Here is a 26,727-nt window from a genome sequence, read left to right on the forward strand (position 1 = left end):
ATTCAGGTTCCAAGTAGCGTACAGACATAGGGGTATCACACACAGCATACACATACAACATACAACATTAGCAGTATTGTATACAGGCGAGGTGCAGTTGTAAATGTCTTTGCAGTTAGGTGAGGTGCAAAAAGGTAAGGCAGACAATTATAGTGCAATTATAGCATTAACATAGCTACATAAATATGGACTATTTTTAAAGTGCATTTAGTCCAGGCTGGTGGAGGGAGGTAGGGGCTGTGTATGAGGCCTAGCATAGCCAGTAAACATTGTAGTTAATGAGGTGAAACAGTGACATGATACATGATAGTGATGTGATGCGGTGGTGGGGTGGCTCTTTGTCCCTGGGCGCTCCAGTAGACAGTGGCTGATGGCTGGTGATTGAGGTCGGTGACGCCTTTGATGATGGGGGGTGTTGGGAGATGGGGGGCTGTGTGAGATGGGGGAGAGGTGTAGAATGGCCCTGCACGCCGACAGAGACAGCTCCTGGAGAGGGGGTGGGGTAGGCCACCGCAGCTGGGTGGTCGAATCTGTTGTAGAACTGGTTCAGTTCATTGGCCCGGTCTTGACCTCCCTCAACACAGCTACTGCTCTTCCTCATGCCCGTCATCATCTTCATCCCATCCCACACCTCTCGCACGTTGTTCTGCTGCAACTTCCTCTCTACCTTCCTTCTGTATAACTCCCTTGCCTCTTTCAGCTTGACTTTGAGTTCCCCTTGTGTGTGCTTCAGCTTTGCTAGGTCCCCCTCTTTGAACGCCCTCTTTTTCTTATTGAGGAGGGCCTTGACATCGCTGGTAATCCAAGGCTTGTTGTTTGGAAAGCAAAAAATGATCTATAGCCTTTGATCCTTGAATTATATAACTAATAAATGCTTCATGAATGAGAGATAAATGCCTTTGCGGATACTAATGTACCTGCAAGTGTGCTGTAGCTGGAGTACCTGTCTATAGCGTACTTCACACACCTGTGTGCATCCATGTTGCCATGGCCTTACCTGTGTACAGCCTGTGTTTGTGAATGGCTCCTCTGTGTGCGTTGTGATCGCTGTCTCTCTGTGCGTGAACTCTTTAGCTGACTTGGTCTCAATGAAGAGATCTGGTCCGTCACGGTTTATGCTCCCCGTCTCCTCCCCTCTCCTCCCTGGCTACACTCTCTTTTTTTTTCTTTCTCTGTGCCCAGTCCGACCACATGGACCCCCTGGACAGACAAAGGTTGGTTCTCCTATTTGTAATTGGTCCCAAGGTAACAAGGTTCTTTAAATAGAAGGAACATAATAACAATATTTTGCTTTTGCATGTGGGGCAGAACAAAAGCAGACAATAAAGTATCTCATCTCTAATGGAATCATATCGACTCATAAGTAATAACCATATTTCAATAAGCAACAACCACTGATGCCTGTTTACTTTAGCGTGTTCCAGACACATGCACCAGGCCTTGTATCACGTGTGAATCATAAATTCAATGGCAATCGAAGATCTATCATATCTACGTCTCACGACAGCAAATACACCAATTCTTAAAGGTGCAATTCTACGGTATAGGCTAATGCTGTTCAATGTGACTTTTTTTTTTCTTCTTCTTATCATAATCACTCAAAATTCAAATTAATTTAAGTATCAAAATGGTTGCGCTGTTGATTAGAAATGGATATCTCCTCAGCTGAGTCATTCTATTCTGGTTCATCACATTAGGGTTCTCTCTCATGATCACTATACCAGGAGAGGCTGGTGGAGGTAGAAATCGGAGGACAGGCTCATTATAATGTATGGAATGGAATGAGGAATGGTATCAAACACGTGTGATACCATTCCTCATTCCGTTCCATCCATTACAATGAGCCCATCCTTCGATTTCTACCTCCACCAGCCTCCACTGGTGAAAGCAATATGGGGGAAGGCAGCTACCTTGAGCCTATCAGGAGGTGGAGCGGAGCCTGAAGTCATCTCAGTACATTATTTTGTATATCTACAGTATCCAGGATAGGCACACACACACACAGAAGATGAACATGAACATGAACATGAACATGAATATGAATAGTCACAATAAAGGGAGGAGGAGGAAGTCTTTGCCTTGTTTATATCTAATCAAAGTGGCCAGGTGTGTCAATGTTCATTCAACAGAAACTGTTCAGAATTAAACAGGGTGTGGACACGATCGAGAGTTGGCATAAATACTTGCGATCCAACCACAGAACCACATTCTTTGACAGGGATGGGAGAAGAGGAGGAATAGAAGTATTTGTTGACATGATTAAAGGATCCAAAATGTCCTCCTTCTATGGGGACTATTTTGGCCTCTGGCTCATACAGCATTTATGTGAACTTTTGAGTTCATGTAGGTAGAGTAGTGTGTGTGTGTGTGTGTGTGTGTTTTTGTGTGTTTTTGTGTGTTGTTAGGAGGTATGATGCAGTGCCTCTGAGTCATACTATAACTCCTGCTCTGTCGACGTTTATCATAGCTTCACACATGACTGGTCTCATAGACTTTGTGGGGAATTTGAGGAGCACAATGATGATCTTGTGTTTACATCTGTTGTGTTCTCTCAATGTTACACTGTCCAGCAAAAACAGCCTTTAGATGTACTGGTGTTATGGTTGTGGAGCCTTATAGGTGGCAGTTACAATAAGAAGGATTGACAAGGAAATGTGTCTATGTACTGACCAATGTCAGAAAACGTGTTCTTTATTTGAAGGAGAAGACAAACCACTTCTTACTTTTAGCTATTTATTTATATGTCAGAATTCTAGGCTTGTACAAGGACCACTTTTGGCGAAGAAAATCACAGTCAGCAAGCTGTTAATCTGTAACCAACCCTCCAAAAATGGATGCATTCAAACAGTCAAACAAAGCATTTACAATATACAAAATGATTGTGATTGGCTATTTGGTTGGGGAGGAACCGTGGTTTAGACTTGGCATCCCTTGTTGTTCACGGGCTGGTCACACCATTCATCCCATCTGCGGAGTCAGCACCCTGTAAGACATAAGATACCTACTCTGGTATGTCCTCCCTAGCCTGTCCTCCCTAGCCTGGTACTTTCCACTATAGCTCTTTGTGTAAGCGTGTGTTGCAACATCTTTCTTGATGACCTGGCTTAACCTCTCCATGTATTAATCCAACGTACTATGGGACTAATGCTTGATCCATCGCTCATTTATCAACAGGCCATCACATTAGTAAATTTAGCACACTGCAGTAATGTATTTTTATTATAGCAATAATAAACTGTTTTTATAAAAATAATTTCTAACACCAAACTTTAATTCAACACATTTTGTGCAAAGAATTGTTGAATTTTGGTTGACTACAGCAAGAATGGTCAGGTGAGAATAAATTAAATGAGGCTTTAATAACGTAAACGCATACAACTATTTCAAGGCTTAATCTCATCAGTTACAGTCAAACAGCACCCAAAGAGTCACTACTCCCTCTTCATGGTTATAGTGATTCGTTTTTTTATTTGATTTCGTTGGGCCGGTTGAACAGGTATCAAAACCAAAAGTCAAGCAACCTCTCTCTCCAAGAGTCATAGCGACCTCTCTGCACGTTTTAAAGTTGGATTGGTGTGAATAGCTTAAAAGTTGGAAGAGGAGTAGCTGGTAGAAGAATTTGAATAATAACAAGAAAAATGTGTTCCAAAAGAAACTTGGGGGCTTGCGAAGCCTTATTTTTCTGGTGGAAAAGGGTTAAAGATGGATAGATTTGCTGGGTAGTTGAAAGAAAGTGATATGGTCTTATTATGGCTGCGGATAAAGTGGTTTGGTTGGTTGCTTGGATAGATACAATGATAGATAGATAGATAGATAGATAGATAGATAGATAGATAGATAGATAGATAGATAGATAGATAGATAGGATGGAGTTCAGTAGAGTGGGTAGAGAGTTGGTTGATTGGTGTGTGGTATAGAGTGGTATAGTTGCTTGGTTAACCGAATGAGAATATTGGGGGTTACAAAAAGCTTTATAGTTTAAGTATCAGAAAGATTTCATCAGGATTGATGAAGATTTTCAGGGTAGTTGAAAGAAAGCTAGATAGGTTGGTTATGTTGGTTGATTGGATGGTTTGATGGATAAATGAAAGAGAGGATGGATAGATGAGAGAGGCGAGGTGTAGAAAGATCAAAACAATTAAGCGGTTAACCGGTGTGGGTTATACTGAGTGAAGCAGTAGTGACAAGTGAAAGGAAGAACGGATGATGCTAGGTAGTGTCAAAAGATATGGACTTCCCTCAACCTGCAACGCCACCTAGTTCCAGAGAGGTCTGTGTGGAGTAATGATGTTCTGAAATGTAATCGAATGTAACCATTAAAAACATGTGGTTCCGGGCGGGTCTGTGTGGTGTAATGTTCTGAAGTAAAATTAAGTGTTACCAATAGGATATACTAAATAACTAATGATATAATATCAAAATATAACAATTTAAATGTAACTAATGAAAGGATATCAGATGTACCTAACAGAATGATTCATGTTGAAATGTGTTTAACATGTTTAATGATTTAAGTTGAAAACTAATGGAATGGTTGGATCTTGAAAGGTGATCAAGTTCTGTTTTATGATTAGAAGTTGAACTGTTGAACTGTAATCAAGTTTGGTGGGGAGAGAGAGAGAAAGAGGAACCTGACAAGGCCAGAGAGAGGGTTGCTAAGCAGAGTGGGTGACAGTCTGTTTGCTGGCAACTTTTACGAGGTAAATGTACCTCGTAAAGTGTGCATTCTCTGGTGGGTACTTTCCCGAATGCTAGGGAACTTTGGGACTTAACAGAAGGTGTGCCTAAGTACGCTGTGAAGGAGGAGAACAGCCAGATAGGTTAAAGGAGGCTCCAGGAGGAGTCCAGGTCCAGAGGATAGGTATAAAATGGGATGACAAGAGCATCTCAATGGGCATTTCCATAAGACCCCCAAGAGGATGGATTCCTAAAAGACCAGGAGGTCTTAGCCCAATCGGGGTATCCATGACCAGAGTTCTCTCCGGGGAGAATTTAGACTAGGAAGCCCCCAGCCTGAAGGCTGTTGGTATCGGACTAGGCTCCCTCTTAGCTACCTTGAGTCTTAGCCCTCGCTCTATCAGCACTCTGCATGGCCCGTAGCTGTTAGTAGTTGGGACTTTGGTAAGAGGCTGTCTGGAGACTTAGTCCTCGCTCTATCAGCACTCTGCATGGCCCGTAGCTGTTAGTAGTTGGGACTTTGGTAAGAGGCTGTCTGGAGACTTAGTCCTCGCTCTATCAGTAGTTGGCATTGCCCAGAAATGTTAGTGATTGGGGCTTTGTTAGGAGGTTGAGTGACCGCTTTATTTGGAAGGGGAAGCGTGAGTCGTCGAAGCCCCTCGGCTGAGGGCATGGTACTACTCCGTAGTCATCGAGCTGAGTGACCGCTTCACTTGGAAGGGGAAGCGAGTCTGAGTCATCGAGCTGGGCTGATAGAGGAACCGAGAGTATTCGGCGGCGGCCACTGTCGATGCTGGAAGGGGCCTCTCTAAATTTATATTAAGACAGACAGAGTAGAGATAGGGTACGTTTTTATTTATTTTTATATTTTATATTTTATTTATTTTAAATTGCCATGCTGTAACTCTTAAATAAAGTACAAACCTGTATTTAAAGAAAAATAAGTAATGTAGTTCTTGTTAGAAGGTTAGTTAGAAATGAAACTGTCACGTAAAGTTGAATTATCTTCCTTGTTAATTGTAAAAAGTGATTTCACTGCGCATATTACATCATAGGATCTAAACGGTTATTCTAGGCTCATTCTAAAATATCCCCTTTGGATGAATTGTCCTCGTCGAAAAATTAAATTCCTGCAACCACACCAACTGGCACTCATATAAGAATAGAGATATCGTTAACTACTTCCAGGACATGCTGTAGATTTACACTCTTTACCGTAATTCTTGCCTTTATTTACTAAATAGGCATCGTTTGATATGCCTTCACCATTTTCAGACAGCATGAAGAGAGTAGGGAATGCGTTTCTCTCGGCCTCGGACACCGCGGACAGTGCATCTGTCAAGTTATTTCCCTTGAATGGTCAGAAAACGATGAGCACATTGCCTCGGTTCATCCATAACTAATGACACAATGAAGTTGCAGGCTCGGGCTACACGAATTTAGTGTTTGTTGGGCGACGTCAAAATGAGCATTCGAGTGCGTCGATTCGGCGCCGCTGAAACAATATACAATTTACTCCAGTAAAAGCATATTAAATAATGCAATTCAAATATGTCTCTCACAATACTAACGGATATTCTTCCATTCACAAAACCACGACATTTCAACAGTTCAATCTTTATTCAAGTTGTGGTAAACTTAACACCGCTTTAGGAGAAGTCACACTTAGCGATAGTGAAGTTTGGCAAAGTAAACGCGAAAGCAATTACTGTATGCAATGGTGGTAGGGCAGGTGTCGTGTCAGTATGTGTTCCCTTGTCAGATACCCTTCCCCTTCTGTTAATTGTGGTTTTAAGAGGTGTCTAAGGCAAAATGTAATTGATGATGACTTACTTACATGATGTCACCATTGGATTCCAGGTGTCATGCATTGTAAAGAATATTTTAATTAATTAAATCATTAAATACAAATAAAAAGATGTTATCGCAATTTGTTAATTTACAATTCACAATTTTTTGACTTGAATTACAGATGCAATCAATAATATGCCATCTGCAAGCATCAGCAACGTCTTTCAGATGAATAAATGAAAAATATGCATATTTTGAATACATAATTATATTCATACGGTCGATCTAAAGTGCATGAAAATATCAAAATCACTGTTCTAATATTTACAAAAATGTGATGAACAAGGGAATAACATGATTGTCAATCATTGCTGAAGTAGTAATCATCATATTTGCAAAAGTTGAGCAATATAACATTAATATTAATGGTATCATCAATAAACATACAGTGCCTTCGGAAAATATTCAGACCCCTTCACTTTTTCCACATTTTGTTGTGTTATAAACTAAATTTAAAGTGCATTAAATTAAAAGAATTTGCCATCAATCCACACACAATACCCCAGAATGACAAAGCGAAAACAGGTTTTTAGAAATGTCAGTACATTTATTAAAATTGAAATACAGAAATACTTCATGTATATTAGTATTCAGACCCTTTGCTATGACATCATCAACAAATCACTCAATAAGTTGAATTGAGTCCATCTTAATGCAAGGATAATAGTTCATGTAATTTTGGAATTAATATATTTGTTTTAATAGGGTCTCTAATTTGCATAGGAATCAATTACACACTGTGTGGATCAGGTTGTCATTACAAACTCAGCAAATGGAGAGGAACAAAACTGCTCAGGAATGTGACCCTGAGGTCTGGGGAGACTTGCATAAAATATACAAAGTTGAATGGTGGAGAGGAAAAAACACAGTCGATCATCATCTCAGTCACTCTACAAAATTGGTCTACAACCAAGTGGTCAAAAATAATCCTTTAATGGAAAATAATCTATCTCATATCCATAATTGTGTTTGCAACAATGAATTCAAGTGATACAGCAAAGAAAGTGGCTGGAAAAGTGTTTATTTGGTTTTACTACAAAGCATTAAGTTGGGTGCAAATCCAGCACATGCAATGCAGTTTCCACACCATCTCTCGTGTGAAGAATAGTGGTAGCTGCATCAAGTTATGGGTATGTTTGTCACTGGCAGGGACTGGGGACTTTGTCAGGATGGTTGTGACATCCTACTCTACACAGTGTGTAACTGATTTCTATGCAAATCAGAGACCCTATAAAACAAAGATATTAGTTCCAAAATTACCTGAACTATTATCCTTGCATTAAGATGGACTCAATTCAACTTATTGAGTGATTTGTTGATGACATTTTTGCTCATTTTAAGAGTGTCATAGCAAAGGGTCTGAATACTTATATACGTGAGGTATTTCTGTATTTCAATTTTAATGAATTTACTGAAATTTCTAAACCTATTTTCGCTTTATCATTCTGGGGTATTGTGCGTGGATTGATGGCAAATTCTAATCTTAAATTGAGTCTATAACATAACAAAATGTGGAAAAAGTGAAGGGGTCTGAATACTTTCCAAAGGCACTGTAATTAGTCATCATGAAACTACTTTGGAGGACATTCGTTTAAGCCACGATGATTGTTATTTTACAATAATTTTCATTAGATTACTCATATAAACATACTTTCTGTCAGATCGGGAACACTTCTGTATCTGACACAACACCGGTGCTATGGTCATATAGGCAATACTGTTGTGGTGCAGCGTATGGGCTATGGCATCGCTCTGCACACTGACAAAAAAGAGGCCTCAAATGGTTAACAGAATACAAGATAAACAATTTCTACAAATGATATTTGGATAACTCTAGTACGTACAGTATCAATAACACTGGACAAGAATGTTATAGGCCAGTGAGTCCTAGAGTACAAGGTTTCTGCTGGTTGTTGCAGCTCATCATCAGCATCTAGGAAGCACCTTTGGCAACCTGTTAATTCATCCCTCCATTGGCTAAAACCAGCAAATTCTATTGCTCTCAAGACTGGGCTTGAACACCCAAGAGGTACAGCATGGCATACATAGAAAAACATACAATTTGGTACACAGATGAGTTATAACAGTTAGGTTCAGATTGGTGATTCTAAGATATAATCATCATAATCACAATCAAGTCATGCCCTGGACATAAAATCAACCTTTTTTTTAAAATGACTGTGCTAGATACATATCTACTGTAGATGACTTATTACTTTGTAATATGCCTTGCTATTATTTTTACTTTTGGTAAAAATCGAATACAACTGTACTCCTGTGTCTGTATAACCAAACATATTTGTTATTTAGAGTGAACACGAGCATGAAGTGTCTAAGGAATGTGCTTTTCAATGCAGTCTTTGATCTCTCTCAATGTACTGCACTACAATTGCTCTGACAGTCTGAATCCAATTCAGATCAATGTGTATCACTGTATACATTGTCACAAAATCTCATGAAAATCTTGTTTTTACAATCAGTGGGTCACAATTCACTAACATGGCTGTTTTTATTCCATCAACAATTTCAAGGTTAATAAGGTTCTTTGAAGAACCATTTGAAACAAGAGGCGTTTCAACCCATTGGCAATGGCAATTCAAGTTTCAATAGAGCTGTTTGTGTGAAAAAAATAATCAGTATTAATGTGCTTGTGTTGATTAAAGAGTCAGTCCTCCCATCTCTCCACCCGGTTGGTGTGTTTGCGATTGTGAGATGGTTGATGTTAGGGTTGGGCAATATCAACATTTTCGTACTTTCGTACGACAATATAACTTTTGAAAATATTAGGGATGCACCGATACCACTTTTTCATTGTCAATACCTATTCCGAATACTGAACTTTACAGATTCCGAGGAGTATTGGCCAATTGTGGAAGATTGTGATAATTGATCAACTGATTATTTATGCTACATTCATATTTTGAATTAATAATATGATATATTGGATACTGATCATTTGACCTTTATACATACATATGTATAGTGAACTTTTGACTTGAGACTCACTTTTTCTGGCTACTATTGTTGCAATAACACATTCCTGACCATATGTAGGGGTGAAAGGTTACCTATGCTTTGTATATGGAGAGGTGAAAAGTTACATCTGGTTTAAAGATTGAGAGGTGAACATTTGGGAACAAAGAGGTGATTTGGGAATAAAAAGGCTGCCTACAGAGGAGATCTTTGAATGTTTCTCTGCCCTGTGACGTGTGTAGAGGATCTCTCTCTGTGCATATGATTTTGGTGTACTGAAAAGTTTCTGTTAACTTGGCATAATAAAGCTCAGAATTAATTTTGGTTTCTTGATTACAGAATATGTAGTATGCTAGATTGTGACTAACCATAAGGACTCAAGTTTGGAGGATTTTTCCTCCACACAATATAGAGTACCGATCCGATAAAGGCTCTTTTTTATGTAAAATACTACTGCCACCCCTTGAAACACTCGCCTTGCAAATTTAGCACACATTTTTGGACGATATTCAAGTCCTGTAAACACAACCCCAATCAGTGTATAACAACATGTTTCCCTCTCTCTCTCTCTGCGCTAACTCTTCCCTGGGCAGACGTAAGACAAGAGGGTGTCTATCATGTTTTTGACAATGGTGGGGGGTGGGTGGAGGGCATGGGGAAGGTGATGGGCCAGAGTCATCTCCCAGGCGTCCACCAGCAGGACATCCAGGCCTTTGAACATAGCCCTGAGTACTCCATCCAGCTGCAGTGAGAACCAGTCACTGTTGTAGAGGCTCACCTCTGGGTCCAGAGCCTGGAGGTTGGCTGAGCGGACCACCACCAGGGTCCCAGGAGCCCGGTCCAGGAGTCGCACCACGGCCCGCCGGATGTGCCGAAGTCGGCGAATGTAGATCTCCACAGGGAAGGTGCTGAAATGGGCCCAGACGCTGAGGACTACCACGGTGTCCGAGCCTCCGGCCAAGCCATCCAGCTCATTGGACACATAGCGCAGCTCACTAGAGGTGACGGTGGAGAAGCGGATAGGGGGGCCGTGGCAGCGGTACTTCAGCAGGATGTTGTGGGTGCTGTCCACCGCCATGAAGGGCCCCACATTCTTAGGACTGTGCAGGTTGAACTCCTTCAGCTCTGAGACCGACAGAGAGGGAGAAGATTAGTGGGGAGTTGTGGGTTGGAGAGGAGAGAGAGAGAAAGCACCTTAGATACGGCTGAATATGGAGAATGTCACACTCACCTGGTACAAAGGCATTGAGGTACTCAAACCACTGTCTGGCAGTGGAATCTCCATACATGTACACCACCTTGCCCTTCAGACACTGAGTAATGGCAGACGAGTCGTTAAACTGGCGCATCATGACTCCACCTAGCGCTCGCCACGATCCCTGGAAGTAATACCCAGAGGGCATGACCCTGATAGGCTCTGCCTTAACACTGCTGCTCTCCACCTCAGATTTGTCTGAAAGAAGAGAGCAAAGTTTGAATGTAGCAGCTAACATTAGAGATAGACTGATAATGCACGGATGGAGATTGATTTGTATTGACGTTTACACACACCACACACACACACACACACTTACCTTTTATTTCAGGCAGCACAGTAACACTGCCAGACCCTGTAGCATGAATTCGTACTTTGATATTTACACCACTAAGAGAAATCAGAGACAATAATTTTGTAATCAAAACAATATCATACATATGAACCAAATTCTATTGTATTCACTTATATTATAGTTTTTATAGAACATTGTAAAGGTTTTTTTTATATGTATGTTGAGGCACAAAGTATAGAACTATGTAGCCTCTGAGCATACACACAGCTACATCCCCACTAACCTCCGGAACAGGAGTGCTTCTTTGTTGGTGAGCAGGTGTTTCTGATAGCCTCCCTTGGCGTGGTTGATGCGTGTGTCACAGCTCAGCAGCTTTGGCTTATAGCAGTACCAGGGCTCCCCTGTGTTAAGATCTGTATAGTTGCACAATGGCTGCTGATTGGCCAGCAGACATAGGTTACAGACAGTTGTCTCAGATAGAAAGCCAGAGCGGAACAGACTCTTGAAGAACACTCGGTCAGGCCGTTCCTCCCGTAAGCGGTGTAGGACAGCAACAGCCTCACTAGGGTGGACCAGCGTCACCTCTACCTGTGCAGTACCCTCCCATAGTAACGGGAAAACAGCTGAATAGAACCCGTTCCGGTGGTCCAGCACCTGCCCCGCCACGCCCGCCCCCAGCTCTGGGGAGTGCAGCCGGGCCAGCAAGAAGTCCCCGCCATAGCGCTTGGGCCGCCCCTGGAAGTCGTGCATTTGGACCAGAGCCTCCAGCTGGTCGCCCACGTGCCACTCCCTCCCTCGCGCTGCTGGTAGGATAGCAAAGAGGCTGTGTGCAGGGTTGCTCGTCTGGCGCAGGGGCATAGGGATTAGGCGGGGCGGGGGCTCAGGCCAGGCTATAGACTCAAGGAGGTAGCGTTCCTCCATAGCCTCTTCAGGTGAGGGCTCCTGGCCCAGATGGGCACAGTAGCTTTGGTTGCGGTAAGGGGGAGGAGAGCCATGCGGGGTGAAGGCTGAGTGAATGCTGCTCTGGAACTGGTAGAGTGTCGACACAGTCTGGCAATTCAGCTTCTGCTGGGGAAGAGAGGAGAAGTTACCAAGGGTGGCAATGGAAGAGGTAAATCTGTACTGGTGAAGCTCTGAGCTCTGATCAGTGAGAAGAAAATGTGACGTAAAACAAAACCATCTTTCAGCTATTTATGGGAAATGGGGAAGAAAGAACGGCGGCATGCCCAATCCTTTCCCGAAACCAAACTGGGGTCTCTTTCACCACTCACGTCATACAGGAAGTCCGTTTTTGAAATCTGGTTAAGAGTATGCTATCCTCCTACCAGTACATAAATTCCACTCTTTTCTGAACCTGGGCAGAGACCAAGACCAACTCCCACAAACAAACTTTTCCCCCTCACCTCCAGAGCGTGGATGTTGCGTAACAGGAACATGAGGCCTGACAGGGCCAGCACAAGGAAGATGGGGGCATATTTGGACAGACTCCTCCACATGGTCCCCACCCTCTGTTTTCCAAGCTCAGACCCCATCTCACATTCTGCTGTCACCATGGTGACGATGTCCTTATTGCCAGTTTCCCTGACATGGACATTTAAAAAAAAATCGTCATTAGTGAGGTTGGAGAAAAAACAATGTCAGTAACATACTTCATTCATGTTTTGCATTTACATTCAACATCATCAGCTTGGAGTAAAATGTAGCTTCAGCTTTCCTATGTTCCTGTATATAACCTTGAAACATAGTCAGCCCTTACAAAGACCTCATCACCCCCACTACCCTCCCTGTACTAACCCTAACCCTTGAGACCTCTTCACCCCCACTTCCCCCCTGTACAAGTTCTCTCCTGTTAATAAATAATTAAAAATAATAATAATAATAACAATAATAGGCTTCTGGCATTACGACTGCCAATGGCGTCGAGCATTGATTACTTTGTCTTATGATGACTGTTGGATAGATGATTCACTTACTTAAACAAATGTATTTGTTGTAAGTCGCTTTGGATAAAGACGTCTGCTAAATGCCATAAATGTAAATGTAAAAAATAGTCCCAAAGCCTCAATAGCATTCTTACGTTTACAGCATATTGTTTAATGAGGCTAAATGTTCATTCAGTTCAAACAACTGAAATACAATGTGGTTTAATTGTTTCTGGGCTGAGGAAAGATTCCTAACAAATCTAGCAAAAAGGACAAGCTCATAACAAGCCAAATTATCTCGCTCAAATACCATCATGTCATTCATGGTAGCAAATCTAACGGTAAAGCAACGCTTCTTAATAGCTGGTTAAAACTAATAGCAAACTGCAGCTTCCTTCTTTTTTTAAGACAAGAAGGGTGCAATTAGCAATCTTATAGCCCCTGGCTAGGTCCTTATACAACGTTAGGATGGCTATATATACTCTGACTTACGTGAGCGGACAAATTCACTGCCAAAATGGTCTTGTGGGCGCACGACCTGTCTCTGTGAGGCTCGCTCCGCTCCGTTACAGTCGAACAAACCATCTCCTGTCTTTACTATAATAACCCGAAATCAAACAACTATTGTTTATAAACTACAGTGGGGATCAGCTCGGCTCTACATTCTAATACTTCCTGGTGCCATTATTCAGTTTCAGTAAACTGCAGTGAGACACCCCAATCTGAGCATCTGTAACTCCGCCCACCCACTATAGGTCATATCAGTAATATAAATATATGTAAATAAAGATTTCTTCAAAATAAGAGTTCACGTTTATTTAGCACTTAAACGTGGTAAATAGGGATCAAGGAACCACAAACAATATGCTAATCATCTTAACAAATATATATCAACCATAACCATATCATATGTGATATAGTATTGCAGAAGGGTTTGTAATTGTTCTTATATCCTAATTACCCTGGTGAAATAGTATTGCCCCAGAATAATAGGCTGTACATAAATATTTTTCAAAGATTTCAATTCATCTTTGGTACCACTCTACTCGGGAACACTTCTAGAATGCATATCAGGTGAGTTTGAATCTAAAGCGATGTCATAGCAAATGTTGCTGGCTATTTACGGCCATACACCTAAAAGTGTACATATAGAAACCTAGAATAGTTTTTGCTCTCTAAGGCAAAATGTATCCCATATAGAGTGAATTACAGTGTATTGCATTGGGGGCTAAGGAGGGAAATTATTGTGCTGCTGGATGTACGACACAGTGCCCCTCCAAAACACATTTTATTTGGTTAGTAGAGACCCTCGTGAGCATTCACTCCAATACATTTACCGCGGCGTCTAAAATAGTTTTTGCGCTATAAACCAATATATATTTAATAGACAGTGATTTGCATTGTGGCCAATGGTTTGGGCGGAATAAAAGGCCAGCAAAAATTTCAATTATTCAGTGCTCCATGAAATGACAGCATAGATTGATTCTACAGACTCTTCTGAGCATTCCCTACAATACATTTACCGTGGCGCCTCATACAGTGATTTGCATTGGCTGCATTTATTCTACCTTGAAACATGTTTTAAAACCCCCTTTTTATACAAATGTCACTTAAATAACAACATATATAAATAATTGTTCATGTTTAAACCGTTTATATATATATATATATATATATATATATATATATATATATATATATATATATATATATATATATATATATATATAATCATGAATAAATATTTTTTTTATTTCTTACTTTGGGACTTATTTTTGAAAAATTCCGAAATTCCGTTACTCGGAAGTACTTTGTTCATGTGGTTGAAAAGACGTAGATGAGCGCAGCAGCTGCAGCTCGCGCATGCGCATCAACTGATACCCTGAGCACTTACAGAACATCGTGTACAGTAGGTCATTACTGTAGCACCGACTGACAGGCCGTCGGGAGGCCCATGATATTCTCGCAAAAGTTTGCTTATCTGTGTTCTGTCAAAGATGATGAAACCAAATAGAGTAAAACCAAGAGGTGGGGCTTTTGACATGTTGGTGTAACGTTGCTCATCGTTGCTAATAACTTAATAAAGGAAATAAATTGAGCTACATTAAAGATACACTTGAGAGAAATAAAGTTTGCCAAACGAAAGCTACCACATCGAAACTACTTCATCTAACACACAAGTCAGTTACTGAAAGATGACCAGTCCATGTGACAGAAAGCGTGAGTGAAATTCTGGGAGTGACAAAAATTATGGGATGGAGCAAAGTAGGGAGACTGGGGGCAGTGAGGGAAGAAAAAGTAGGGAAATTGACTTTTTTTTGTTTTCTTTTGGAAATGTAGTGAGTAGTGACAGTAGCTTACTACACCGCTACAGGTAGGTAGCCTGGAGGTTAAAGAGGCCGGCCAGCAATCGAAAGGGGGGGTGTGTGCAAAAAGACCATTCCAACAATTGATGTGAATTGATTGCATGGCAAATAAACAGTCTTTCTTTTTCTTCTTTCTACATCGCAAAAAAAAGTAGTTAACTAATGGAAACACTACTAGGATTTTTATTTAGATTAACTACCACCAAGCTACTGCAAAATGCAGTTAAACTGATAGTTGAACTACATGTAGTGGAACTACTCCCTAACTCTGCTGGCTTGAGAATTGCAGGAAAAATAATTAAAGACTCCTCCAGTCAAAATCAAACATTTTAAGCTGAAAACATTTTAAGCTTTCCAGACCAATAGTTAGGAAAACATTTTATTTTTTGTTAACTTACACACAGAGCACCAGAAATATTTTTTTGACTTAGAATACAAAGCACATAGCTCTGGTCCTAAAACAGATGGCACTAAGCCACTGAACTCCTATCTCAGAGGTCACACACTATACACAATATATTATACTATACACATTATATTAATGAGACATCAGGCTTGAACCTATCCACATCCTTTGGTCAGTATGCCATTTATTTTACATGTATGGATGTCATGTCCATCATTAACTACTATGAGTAGCTGTTAGGGTTCTCAAAGTTGTTCATGACTTTCACCAGCACAGGTGGATCAGTCTATGAGACGTCTCTTAGCCAATCACAGAAGACCAGGTGGACGGGGACTTCAGAGCGGACTTCCCTGTGTGAACTGTGGCTCTGTGTCTTTGTCTACCCTCTCTGTTCCGTTCTGAGGGGGGGAGTTAGACTGTGCTGTTTCGGTGGGTGAGAGGGGCTGCGGTGTCCCTGTTCTGTCGCTAGCTGCGCCCTCCTCTGCTTCCTCCTCTCTCTGCTGTACTGAGGAGAGGTACTGCTCCAGCAGACTGCAGTCCTGGCTGTCCACCCCTCCACCACCGGCCATAGCCACAGCGCCCCCTACGGCCAGCGCCCGCACCGTTTCCAGAGAATCGCTCATCCCACAGCTCAGGAAAGTGTCCTCCTGCACTCCCTGTCGTTCGCTTGTGGACTGGAAGCCTGAATCGGGGAAGGAGAGATCTGTGCAGGCTGGGTCTGCAGTGCTGGATGCCACAGGCAGGGGGAGCCGGAGAACAGGGTCACAAAGCCCAGAGGCCATGTCTTGAGCATGCAGCCCAGCCTGAGTCACCTTGGTCAGCTGCACCTCTACTGACTGCTGCCACTGCTGCATGGACTGGAGCTGCAGAGAGAGGGGAAATAAAGTGAGAAAGTGTGTTTGTGTGGGTGTGTCTGCGTAGCTGAGACTAATTGTTGGCCTGAACGAGGCATACGTGTCTGTCAAGTTGAAGGCAAAGACTTACTGAGAGCTGATATAATATGTTTGAATAAGGGGAGGCTGGTGGGAGAAATCGGAGGACGAGCTCATTGTAATGCATGGTTTGACAATTCCTCATTCCATTCCATGCATTACAATGAGCCCGTCCTCCGATTTCAACCTCCACCAGCCTCCCCTGGTGTGAATTTGCTAAACGACCTTGTTTGTCACTGACCTGCTTCCACAGAAACTTCACAGCCTCCTCCTGAACCAGTCTCTGTAGCCTCTCCTCGTCATGCTGCTGCCGCACCCTGCATAACGATGACAAAACACTGTGTGACAAGTATGTGAGGGGTGGCAAGTTTCTTCAAACCCCTATCTGGAAAAGAGGCAAGCACAAAATGTCTTTTCACGACCATGTCTTTTCATCTTACTGTAGAAGGGGTGAAATATTTTCGAGCTCCTCATCAATAATCTGAGAGAATATAAAAAATTGCCTGTCTGTCAGGAAAGCAATTAACATCTGGTTCCCACCTCTCCAAATCTTTGGACAGAAAGACGATGTGCTCCTGCATCCTGCGCAGACGGATCTCACACCGCACCTCTTTGGCCATTGGGTGGCAGCGGCGAGTGTACAGCCCCCTCCACCATGACTGGATCCTAACAACCGCCCTATCTGCCTCACAACGGCCGGACCTGTCAGGAGGCAGTAGCACTTCCTGTTCTGGCGTAGGCTCCGCCTTCACTTCCACAGCACCGCAGTCTGTGCAGGCTCCCTGGAGCGGATCGCTGTCAGTCTGTGATTGGTCAACTACTGCTATAGGTGGACCAGCACTTGAGGTTGAGGTGTAGGTGAAGTGGTTGTCAGCCAACACCACTTCTTCTACCCCTGCCCCCCTCTCCTTTTCTCTCTGTGAAGGTGCGTGGTGGTGGGTCTTTTTGGGCCGGGCCGGGCAGTCAGGTGCCAGGGAGTCAGGCTCAAACGTCTCAGTCTCGTCCTCGCTATCAGAGCGAGGTGGGTTGGGGTGGAGGTCCGGATTGACAGGGAGGAAGGTGGACTCAGAGGACAGCAGGCTGCCGTTGAGCTTGTCCTCGTCTGTTTGTACATCCTCCAGGTAGAGGAGCTCCTCGCCACACCTGGGGCCACGGCTCAGAGGGGCGGCGGAACGAGAGGAATCACAGCCCAGCCAGGTGTTCACCTGCACAGCCGGCTCTGAACACACACACAGACACAGACACAGACACACAGGGAGATGAGACAGACACTCAGGTAGAGGGAAAAACAGAGAGAATAGAGAGAAACATTACTAACATCCCACTCCCCTAGAGAGTGTAGAGCACCAGACTCCCTTAACAGGCTATATAAATGCAATATGCATCTAAATTTTGCACTAAACTTAAAATATATGATCAGATAAGCACTTGGCTATTCTTTCAACATAGCTGATCTCCAACCTGTCTGTCTCCCTGGTGCAGCAGGTACAGGTGTGGTGGCTCTGTCTGCCTCTCTGGCTCCCCGTTGTGAGGATGCATGGCAGGGAGTGTGTGTCTCCACATCCAGCTGGGTGGGGCGGGGAGGGCTGGGAGGGCCTCCCTCGGTCTGCTGCAGCAGCTGCCTCTGGTGGAACCTGAGAGGATCAGAGGTAGATAGAAAATCAACACTAGCTGGCCTAGATTGTTATATATACGTTGAACGTATGTACTTCTACCACTAACCAGCTCCCTGTGTCAAGTATAAGAGCATAACCAATAGAAATGTGTAGTCTACCTCATTGCGAAGGTGTGGACGGCCCATCACAGGTGTGCAGGTGTTCTCTTACCTCTGCTTACTCAGGATCTTCTCCAGCTTGGCATCCTCTGCAGTCTCCAGGGCTGCAGTGGAGGTCAATGGACAAACAGTGGCCAGGTACTGGACCAGCTGCACATGCTGACCTGGGCGATACGAGCGACCTTTGCCCTGGCTGTACAGCCATTCCGCCTTCAACCTGGGATCCCATAAACTAGATTCATCAGTGAACAGCAATGAAAGTAGTACGGTTGAAAATCCACAAATCCAGTACATGCGTGCCTATGGCTATTCTAGTTTATAAAGATATTGCCATGCTACTTTTCTGCTGGATTTGGACCGGCAACTTTGCAGTCATCTGCCAATTTCCCTCCTGTGCCTAGTTAGCACCTATCTGTAACACTTCATTGGGAACTTGACCCACCCTTCCTTCTGGGACACCAGGTATCCATCCAAGATCTTCAGACTCAGGCACCAGCTCGTGACATACGGCCGGTAGTCGTATCCAGGCAACGAGGGGGTTGCCATGACGCAGGGGTTGCTCATAATGGAGAGTTGTTCCAGGTCATGGAGAGGTCCCAGGTAAGACACCTGTGTGGTGCAGAGAGGCAGAGAGAGACACAAAAAGAGTAATCAAGTAGAGACACAAAAAGAGTAATCAAGTTAGAGAGATCATAATTAAGAAAACTGAGGGAGAGACTGACAACATTAAACTATTGCGGAAATGAGGAAAGAGCAGGAGGGAGGGGTCTTTACCTCGTTGAGGTCTCTGATTTCATTTTCTGCCAGGGACAGGATGGATAGGTGGGCAGGTATGTGGGCGGGAACAGTGCGTAGTGTTGTGATGCTATTCCCATGAAGCAGAAGTGTCTTCAAGAGAAATGACAGCATGTCAATCACAGTCAGCACAATACCCCTGCACATTGTTATACACTACCCAAGTGCTTTTCATTATCAAATAGACAACATGCAATGATTCTATCACCCAAACTCTGGATAGCTGGACTACATGTTTTCTCACCTTTAAAGCCAACAGCTTGGTCAGGTCACCAATGGTGGAGAGGTTGTTGTCAGACAGGTCCAGGTGTTGAAGAGCCACACAGCTGTTGAGTTGCTCAATGACCTGAGTGCAAAGGTGTACTGATTTATTCAGGGGGAAAAACAGACAGTACAACACACAGGCCTAGCATGTTTTTGGCAACCTGGTGTGTGAGTGACCAATACTCCATTAGTGTAAGTTAGTTTAGTGTACAGTACTGATTTCAACATACTATCACTTGTTTTTCGACTGTTCATTTAGTCACAAAAAAGGCTACTGGAGGATAGAACATTTTCTTAGTGACTTAACTGGCTGAATAGAGGATGAATAAATATGATAGTATAATAGTCCTGGTGTGGGAGTAGTCTACAGTTACAAATCTGTTTGAGTCTCTGTGGAGGCCCCTCCCCTCCATACCTTGATGTTGTTGCCGGCAAGGTTAAGCCACTTCAGGTGTGGCAAGTCCCTCAGCCCCTCAATGTAGCCGATGCTGTTATTGGGCAGGTTTAGAACTCTCAACTCTGTCAGCCGGGACACACCCATCATCCGCACTAGACGGTTACCAGCAACAGACAGCTGCACAGGGCACAGAGGAGGGAGAGAGGGGCAGAGTGAGACAGCAAGACAAAACGATAAGTCAGAGCAAACTAGTGAAGTCAATTAGGTGCATTGAGACAGTAAATGTGTACATGTATAACGTCTTGTCAGCACCACCACTGAGACCCAGAGAGATGGAGCCTACAGTACCTGTTGGAGGCCCGGGCTCCTCTCCAGGTGGTCCAGTTTCATGATGTGGTTTCGGTCTAGGATAAGTGTGTGTGTGTCCTCAGAGCAGGAGAAACTGGGCTCCAGTTTTTGCAGGCCCTGTGCTGAGAGGTCCACCACAGGACCTACAATGGACATATAAAGAGAGACAAGAAAAGCATTGAGTTGAATGGATGCAATCCATCATACACATGTTAGCTATCACCATGAACACAGTACATAGAAACAATATCAGTCATACACCATGCACACTAACAAGAGAGCAAGCTTATAAATCGACTGTGTATACAGAGACACACCTTAAGCTAGATGCAGAGAGGATCGAGGTCAAGTAAAACAGGACGCTGTCTAGGGAAGTCTCATTGAATTGGACACAAATGTTAACATGCACCTGTATAGGTCCTGTATTCCTTTGCTGACTGAATAGCGGTTTTATTTTAGAGAAGGGCCACTTTAAACTTTTTCAGCCACATTTCGGTTTCAATGAACTGTAAGGAAATAATAATTTCAGAGTAGATAACAGTGTACACATTAAGAAAAACGTGTGTAAAATAAACTTCCTTGTTAGATCGTAATTTACACTGGTGCTATGATTGTGTGGAGAGGAGGAGACAGTGGGTGTGACAGTGCTGTTAAAAACATCTCACTTCATTATCTTTTACGGCGTAACTCACTGTGGTGATACCCATTATTCAAACCTCAGCTCTGTATCGTATGATCTTCGCTGCACGATATCTAATACAGATCAGATGACTGGCCCCGGACTATCAGATTGCTCGAACCAGCTCTACTTGACAGAGCAGGGGACACAGACTTGGTGTATCCTAAACTGGACTCGCTGAGCAAACATTGACACAACATCGACCTAGCTATCGGTATTCAATCAGTGTATCGTCGTTGGCTAATGTCTACCCACGAATACCATAGTTAACATATGCACGACTTACCAAATGTCAAATCTGATACTCCCATCTTGGCGCAGTACAGAGACGAGACTGTGCAAAGCGAGCAAGAAAATCAGCCTCCCGACACACAATAACTGTCATGGACCGCGCAGCCGCTCACACAACAGAAAAAACGGCTAAAGAACTCACCAGAAATGTAGTTAAAAACCGGATTTACCGGAAGTGTAGTTCAAAACTGCCAAATGAGTCATAGGGGACCATTATGCTCGATTTAAAAAACACTACAAATACTGTATACTGCAGTGCGCCACTGTAGCGGCTCCGGGTTAAACATTTCCCAATTTTGGTAACTAGCTAGCTGCAAACCACCCATGCACCTGCAGAATGATGTAATTTAGCAATTCTACTGTGGTTATACATACATATATATATATATATACACACACACAGCTTTTAAATGGCTTCGTTTTGTTCAATGTGTTGATTTGTTCCTTTCGTTCGCCGCTCTGTCATCGCCATACTTCCCGCTTGTTTTCAACGCCAGGCAACAGATCGAAATTCTGATTGGCTAAATTATCAATTTGGAGAGAAATCATATTGACAACTAAAATATTGATTTCGACTGAATTCAATAACCAAAGGTGCCCTATAGAATATTATTTGTCAATGGAAAAATATAGCTATATAAATTCTGGAAAAAAATACCCATAACTTCGTTTCCGTTTCCTCTGTCGTCCTTTCCGATTTTGCGCCCCCTCTCAGCCATCATGAAGTGAGTTTACAGAATATTATCTTTTACCATCATTGCCTTAAAGTGATACATTTTCTGCTAAAACTATACTGTCGAGCACAATTACATGTTGATCTTCCAATAATGATTCATCTTACTCCGTTACAGGGTCGAGTTGTGCAGTTTCAGTGGGTACAAAATATACCCCGGCCATGGCGTCCGATACGCCAGGATAGACGGAAAGGTACAGCGCGCTGATTCGTTACAGTTCTACCTCAAATATAATTTAGAGTGCTTGTGGATCTCTAGTGGTTGACCGTAACAAGCCTTGCTACTACTAGCAATGTGGAAATGGGGTAGAACTGTATAGTAATCTAGTAATTGACGTATGACTGTCTGCACCCTGGTCTCGGCCTGTGCCTTGTGTATCATATCTGTTCTGCCGGTTTTCTCCACGTCAGTTGTCGACTTTTCTTTATGCATGTCAGTGTTGTCAAATGTTATAGTTAAGTATTGTCTTCACTCTAAATGTCTCTCCCAGGTTTTCCAGTTCCTGAATGCAAAATGTGAGTCTGCTTTCCTGGCCAAGAGGAACCCCAGACAGATCAACTGGACTGTGCTGTACAGGCGCAAGCACAAGAAGGGCCAATCTGTAAGTAACTAGCTGTGTGTGTGTGCAGTGTATACCATGTTACTCAATCTCTAAGAGTAACTAACATGTCTATGTTCACAATTGTTAAACCGAACTTACTTAATTGAAGTCACTCACATTGGTTTGGCTGCGGGTGGCCGGTGTGCGCGGTCTCTGTCTGTGTTATGTGCTGTCACCAGGCTGTGTCTTACAGTCTGTGTGGCAGTGCTCACTCCACACCTGTAGCCATAGAGCCACTGGAGATCATAGTACTGGCCTTGTGATGTCTCTGACACTCTACCACTGGTCAGCCTCCATACTCTCCTACAAACCCATTTAATTAGTCAATCTTTGTTATAATGAGGCAGCTTTTCAGAATATGTGGTGCCAACAGAGGTTCATGTCTGCCTCCAAGTGACATTTGAAGTTGAAGCTAGTCATTCAATGTAGCACGAGAAAATGTCAGCCCTGTATGTTTCTGCCACCAGTTGTACGTTGCACTCCATGAACAAGTCCCCTGTTCCTAACTGGCTGTTCACTTCCTGTCCCAACAGGAAGAGGTGACGAAGAAGCGCACTCGCCGTGCTGTGAAGTTCCAGAGGGCCATCACCGGCGCCTCTCTTGCCGAGATCCTGGCCAAGAGGAACCAGAAGCCTGAGGTCCGCAAAGCCCAGCGCGAGCAGGCCATCAGGTTAGTACCTGGCTAAACCCACCAGAACCATCCTTCACCGTGCTCTGCAGCTGCTTTTGTCAAGTGCCATTGATGTGACACGAGTTTATGTAACCATGTCGATGCAAATTTGATATTGTCATGAAATGTTTGACGCCAGAACGGAGGATAGCAGAGCTCCAGACTAAGCTTTTCCTCGGTGGCACAACCCACTTTTGTTTGGTGGCACAAGCACATGATTTGGTCGCACCAAAATGTGGTCGTGGTGCAATAGAAAGAGTCATCGTCTTCTGACTTGCCATTGCATTAAGACAATTTGTGCTTTTAACATTCCTCTTTTCATTAAAATCGTCTTGCTCTTTACAAACGCATACAGAAACGCATCGCATACTGCATAGTCTTCTTTGATGAAGCAAAAACAAACGTGTGCAGTTGAAGAGTATATAAGATATGAGTATAGACCAGCAAAGTCATATTGAATGGATGATAAAATGTTCAATTAGGCTTTTAAACAACTATCCAGAGTTAAGGACTGTCTATAAAAATGATAAAGCGTGGCCTGGGGTGACCACTGACCACTAGCACCATGGCCGACAGTGCACATGTATGCCCATGTTGGCATACGTTAGAATCCAGCCCATGCCCTCTCCTTGCTTTCCTGTCTATCCAATAAGAGTGGGACTGCCCCACTCAAAAAATAAGGTTAGACCTTTAAACCTCTTTGGTACCATAATGTAGGCCTGATCATTTGTGTTCCTCGGCTTTCAAACATTTTGGCTTTGGCGACTCCCTAAAGTTTGGACAGATAGATATCGCTTTGACAGTGAGCAGTTAGTCAGATAGCCTTCCTTACAGTGTGAGATTTGTCTAGTTTTCCTGTCCCAGCATCAATGTATCAAGTCATTTATCACCAGATAAGTTGTTTTCATATAAGGCTTTCACTTAAGCAGGTGAAAGCTACCGGAGAATAGTTTTGCAATAGTGGTGCTTCTGAATGTGACTGGTCAAGGGAGATGCGCAACAATGTTTCGTTGCAATTGTCTAGTAAACAGTTGAATGTATCATTTTACCTGCAGCATTATATACAATTACAATACAAAAACCTTCTTTAGGTTAATGAGTGTGCAATCATAGTTTGTGACCAACATTTTTTAAATATATATTTACTCGCACAGACAAGTCAATTGGTTGCAAAATGCTACTAAATGGCTGTTACTGTGGGCCCCTGGATAGTCTGCCAACCCTGCTATATCCATGACTGTTCACGCTGAACAGCACGATGTTGCAGGGCAGTCTTATTTTGTGATGTAAACACTAAACAGTACATGGCATGTAACAGTCCTCATTTAATGGAGCTGATATTTGTTTAGCTTTGTTCTTTTACCACCTGTTTGTTTGCTGTGTCAGATGTACATATGTTCATTTGCATCTTTTTGTCGCTTGTGGTGTTTGTACTGCCAGTGAACTTTGTTGGCTAGTAGTGCTTTTGCTAGTGCCACTTGCTCAGCCTCTGTTTCTCCTTCATCAGAGCTGCCAAGGATGCCAAGAAGGCAAAGCAGGCAACCAAGAAGCCCTCTGCCACCAGTGCTAAGGTAAGAACAGAGCCCTGGCTGTACACTACCCTACACATACTTTCTTGTATCTGTTTTAGCATTAGATAGTGGATATTTTCTATATTGTGCCCAACACATCCCTCATACATCATGGGTGAACTTGCCATCTGTTTGAACAGCTAGCGTCCAGCATGGCTTCGATGATTCCTTATTCTGCCTCATACAAACATGCGGTTCATAGCTGTGGCAGGAAGCCTGCCAATATAGAGCCATGGAGCAAGTCTCCTCTAGATATTTAATTTCTTCTGCCTAGTCTGCCCTTTCCAGATGAAATGATTAAAGGATTTCACCTACCACTAGAGACTTATCGTTTTCCTATGATATAACCACTTGTGTGTTGGGCACAAACCATATCATGGTTTTCATTTATCCATGGACATGGCTGCAATTGGTTTAGAAAAGGGCAGCAACAGGTGGTTCAGAACGCCATGTTTCTAATCTGCACTTTATCACCTCTAGGCTCCTTCCAAGACTGCACCCAAACCCAAGGTTGCAAAGACCATGAAGGTTAATGCACCACGCGTTGGAGGAAAACGCTAAAGTGTTCAACTTCTATGGTTGTTAATAAAATTCTTGGTAAATACTAATATTTGGTGTGTGTGATCCTGTTTTGAAGGTTGTATTTGTTTCTGTTGAATGTTTCTGGCAGTTGGAGATGGTTGGTTTGGCAATAGCCTTTTCAGATTTAAAATGGATCTGACGGACTGCCCAATTGAGATTTGCAATCTGATTAAAGGCAATACTACATGGCTAATGTCAAAATTGAGGATGCAGTTCTGAACTGTTTCTCCATCAGGAAAGTATTTCTCTCTTTAGGGTTAGGGTTACAAGCCTGATAAGAATTGGATGAGTATGGTATGTTTTGGGTAAATGACTTGTCAATACTATCCTAATCACCTAACTGTTAATTATCCTTGCACTCATGAATTATATAATGTTAAAACACAACCTCACCACAATTTATCGGATCAAGTCCTCTACTTCATCTTGGTTGAGTATCTGGCAGTGAAGTTAGTCATGCAGTACTTGTTAGAACCAGCAGGAGGAGACAGACTACCACTTTGACCCTGAAGCTTGGTCTGACTATACTAGGAGGGAGACAAGAATGCAACCTGAGAACAAGATTTTGGAGGAAAGAAAAAGTGTGTTATTATGCATGTATCTTAACAATACATCCCCAATGTCATATGTTGTGGTAAACCTTTCTCCTTTAGTCATCCTATAGTTTAGTCTTGTGTAATCAGGGTGTGACTGTTTGCAAATAATTTCAAAATCTGTCAATTACAGGTCTGAACATGTTGGCTCTTCTGTATCTTTAGCAGCATGTTTTATGAAACATTGAGGATATCACACAGAATCATGTTTTACCTACTCAGAAATGAAACTGGACACTACTTCAGTATGCTGAGTTTTTAATTCAATAAACAGGTGTTAGAACAAGTAAGGGCATATCCATTACATAGCCACTTAAACATGGAGAAGGTTTTATCTTAATATATTATGTGCCTGTTTATTTTCAACAATACAGCAGGTGTTCAGAATATGGACTAAAGGAAGAACGATCAGTTATTGCTATACAGACTACCATGAGATGATGACTGTTGTGAACATATGAGCTCATAAACCAACAGCGGTTAACATACAGACTATGCATTTCCTAATAACTAAGAACCAACCAAAAATTGTTCTGGCCAGTATCTCCTATACGTTTCCTGATTGGCTCTGTCAGTACCATGATAGATTTTGCCACAAAACTGCTGCACAGGCATACATGTTATTATTAGAACAATCAGGGTTCCTATTGATCAGGAAAAGGTGGCTAGCATAGTGAGGATGGAGCAGAATATGATTTTCCTGATACATTGGTTGTTAAAGCCATTAAAGTATATGGAGGGAACAGTCACA

At 42.7% G+C, this 26,727-nt stretch overlaps 3 protein-coding genes across 3 annotated transcripts; 1 reads left to right on the forward strand and 2 right to left on the reverse strand.

The window, feature by feature from the left end:
• Positions 1–6,307: 6,307 nt before the first annotated feature.
• On the reverse strand, positions 6,308–13,672 carry LOC310813449 (NXPE family member 3-like). Its single transcript, XM_083682476.1, has 6 exons — positions 13,466–13,672; positions 12,455–12,632; positions 11,335–12,119; positions 11,076–11,146; positions 10,733–10,954; positions 6,308–10,626 (listed from the first exon to the last, which is right to left on the reverse strand). Exons 2-6 carry the CDS (start codon positions 12,602–12,604, stop codon positions 10,076–10,078), a joined length of 1,779 nt encoding a protein of 592 aa, XP_083538602.1. The 5' UTR covers positions 12,605–12,632; positions 13,466–13,672; the 3' UTR covers positions 6,308–10,075.
• A 2,041-nt stretch (positions 13,673–15,713) lies between these two features.
• Positions 15,714–21,335, reverse strand: cep97 (centrosomal protein 97). Its single transcript, XM_083681916.1, has 11 exons — positions 21,221–21,335; positions 20,256–20,398; positions 19,926–20,084; positions 19,491–19,592; positions 19,226–19,339; positions 18,894–19,060; positions 18,504–18,668; positions 18,139–18,311; positions 17,218–17,896; positions 16,919–16,994; positions 15,714–16,608 (listed from the first exon to the last, which is right to left on the reverse strand). Exons 1-11 carry the CDS (start codon positions 21,243–21,245, stop codon positions 16,081–16,083), a joined length of 2,331 nt encoding a protein of 776 aa, XP_083538042.1. The 5' UTR covers positions 21,246–21,335; the 3' UTR covers positions 15,714–16,080.
• A 568-nt stretch (positions 21,336–21,903) lies between these two features.
• rpl24 (ribosomal protein L24) lies at positions 21,904–25,409 on the forward strand. Its single transcript, XM_083682552.1, has 6 exons — positions 21,904–21,950; positions 22,077–22,152; positions 22,450–22,560; positions 23,094–23,230; positions 24,738–24,801; positions 25,282–25,409. Exons 1-6 carry the CDS (start codon positions 21,946–21,948, stop codon positions 25,360–25,362), a joined length of 474 nt encoding a protein of 157 aa, XP_083538678.1. The 5' UTR covers positions 21,904–21,945; the 3' UTR covers positions 25,363–25,409.
• Positions 25,410–26,727: the final 1,318 nt, after the last annotated feature.

This window comes from Argentina silus (assembly GCF_951799395.1).
Source record: "Argentina silus genome assembly, chromosome: 12".
In the NCBI taxonomy this organism is placed as follows: Eukaryota; Metazoa; Chordata; class Actinopteri; order Argentiniformes; family Argentinidae; genus Argentina; species Argentina silus.

What these genes read in the sequence shown, in the direction of transcription:
- LOC310813449 (XM_083682476.1), bottom strand. Translation starts at nt 12,604, where the DNA reads ATGGTGACAGCAGAATGTGAGATGGGGTCTGAGCTTGGAAAACAGAGG. An exon ending in GAAGCACTCCTGTTCCGGAG is followed by an intron (nt 11,147 to 11,334) that starts GTTAGTGGGGAT and finishes GATTTCTCTTAG; the next exon opens with TGGTGTAAATATCAAAGTAC. An exon ending in CCTCAATGCCTTTGTACCAG is followed by an intron (nt 10,627 to 10,732) that starts GTGAGTGTGACA and finishes TGTCGGTCTCAG; the next exon opens with AGCTGAAGGAGTTCAACCTG.
- cep97 (XM_083681916.1), bottom strand. Translation starts at nt 21,245, where the DNA reads ATGGGAGTATCAGATTTGACATTTG. An exon ending in AGTATCAGATTTGACATTTG is followed by an intron (nt 20,399 to 21,220) that starts GTAAGTCGTGCA and finishes TGTCCATTGTAG; the next exon opens with GTCCTGTGGTGGACCTCTCA. An exon ending in GGAGCCCGGGCCTCCAACAG is followed by an intron (nt 20,085 to 20,255) that starts GTACTGTAGGCT and finishes TGCCCTGTGCAG; the next exon opens with CTGTCTGTTGCTGGTAACCG.
- rpl24 (XM_083682552.1), top strand. An exon ending in ACGCCAGGATAGACGGAAAG is followed by an intron (nt 22,153 to 22,449) that starts GTACAGCGCGCT and finishes TGTCTCTCCCAG; the next exon opens with GTTTTCCAGTTCCTGAATGC. An exon ending in AGCACAAGAAGGGCCAATCT is followed by an intron (nt 22,561 to 23,093) that starts GTAAGTAACTAG and finishes CTGTCCCAACAG; the next exon opens with GAAGAGGTGACGAAGAAGCG.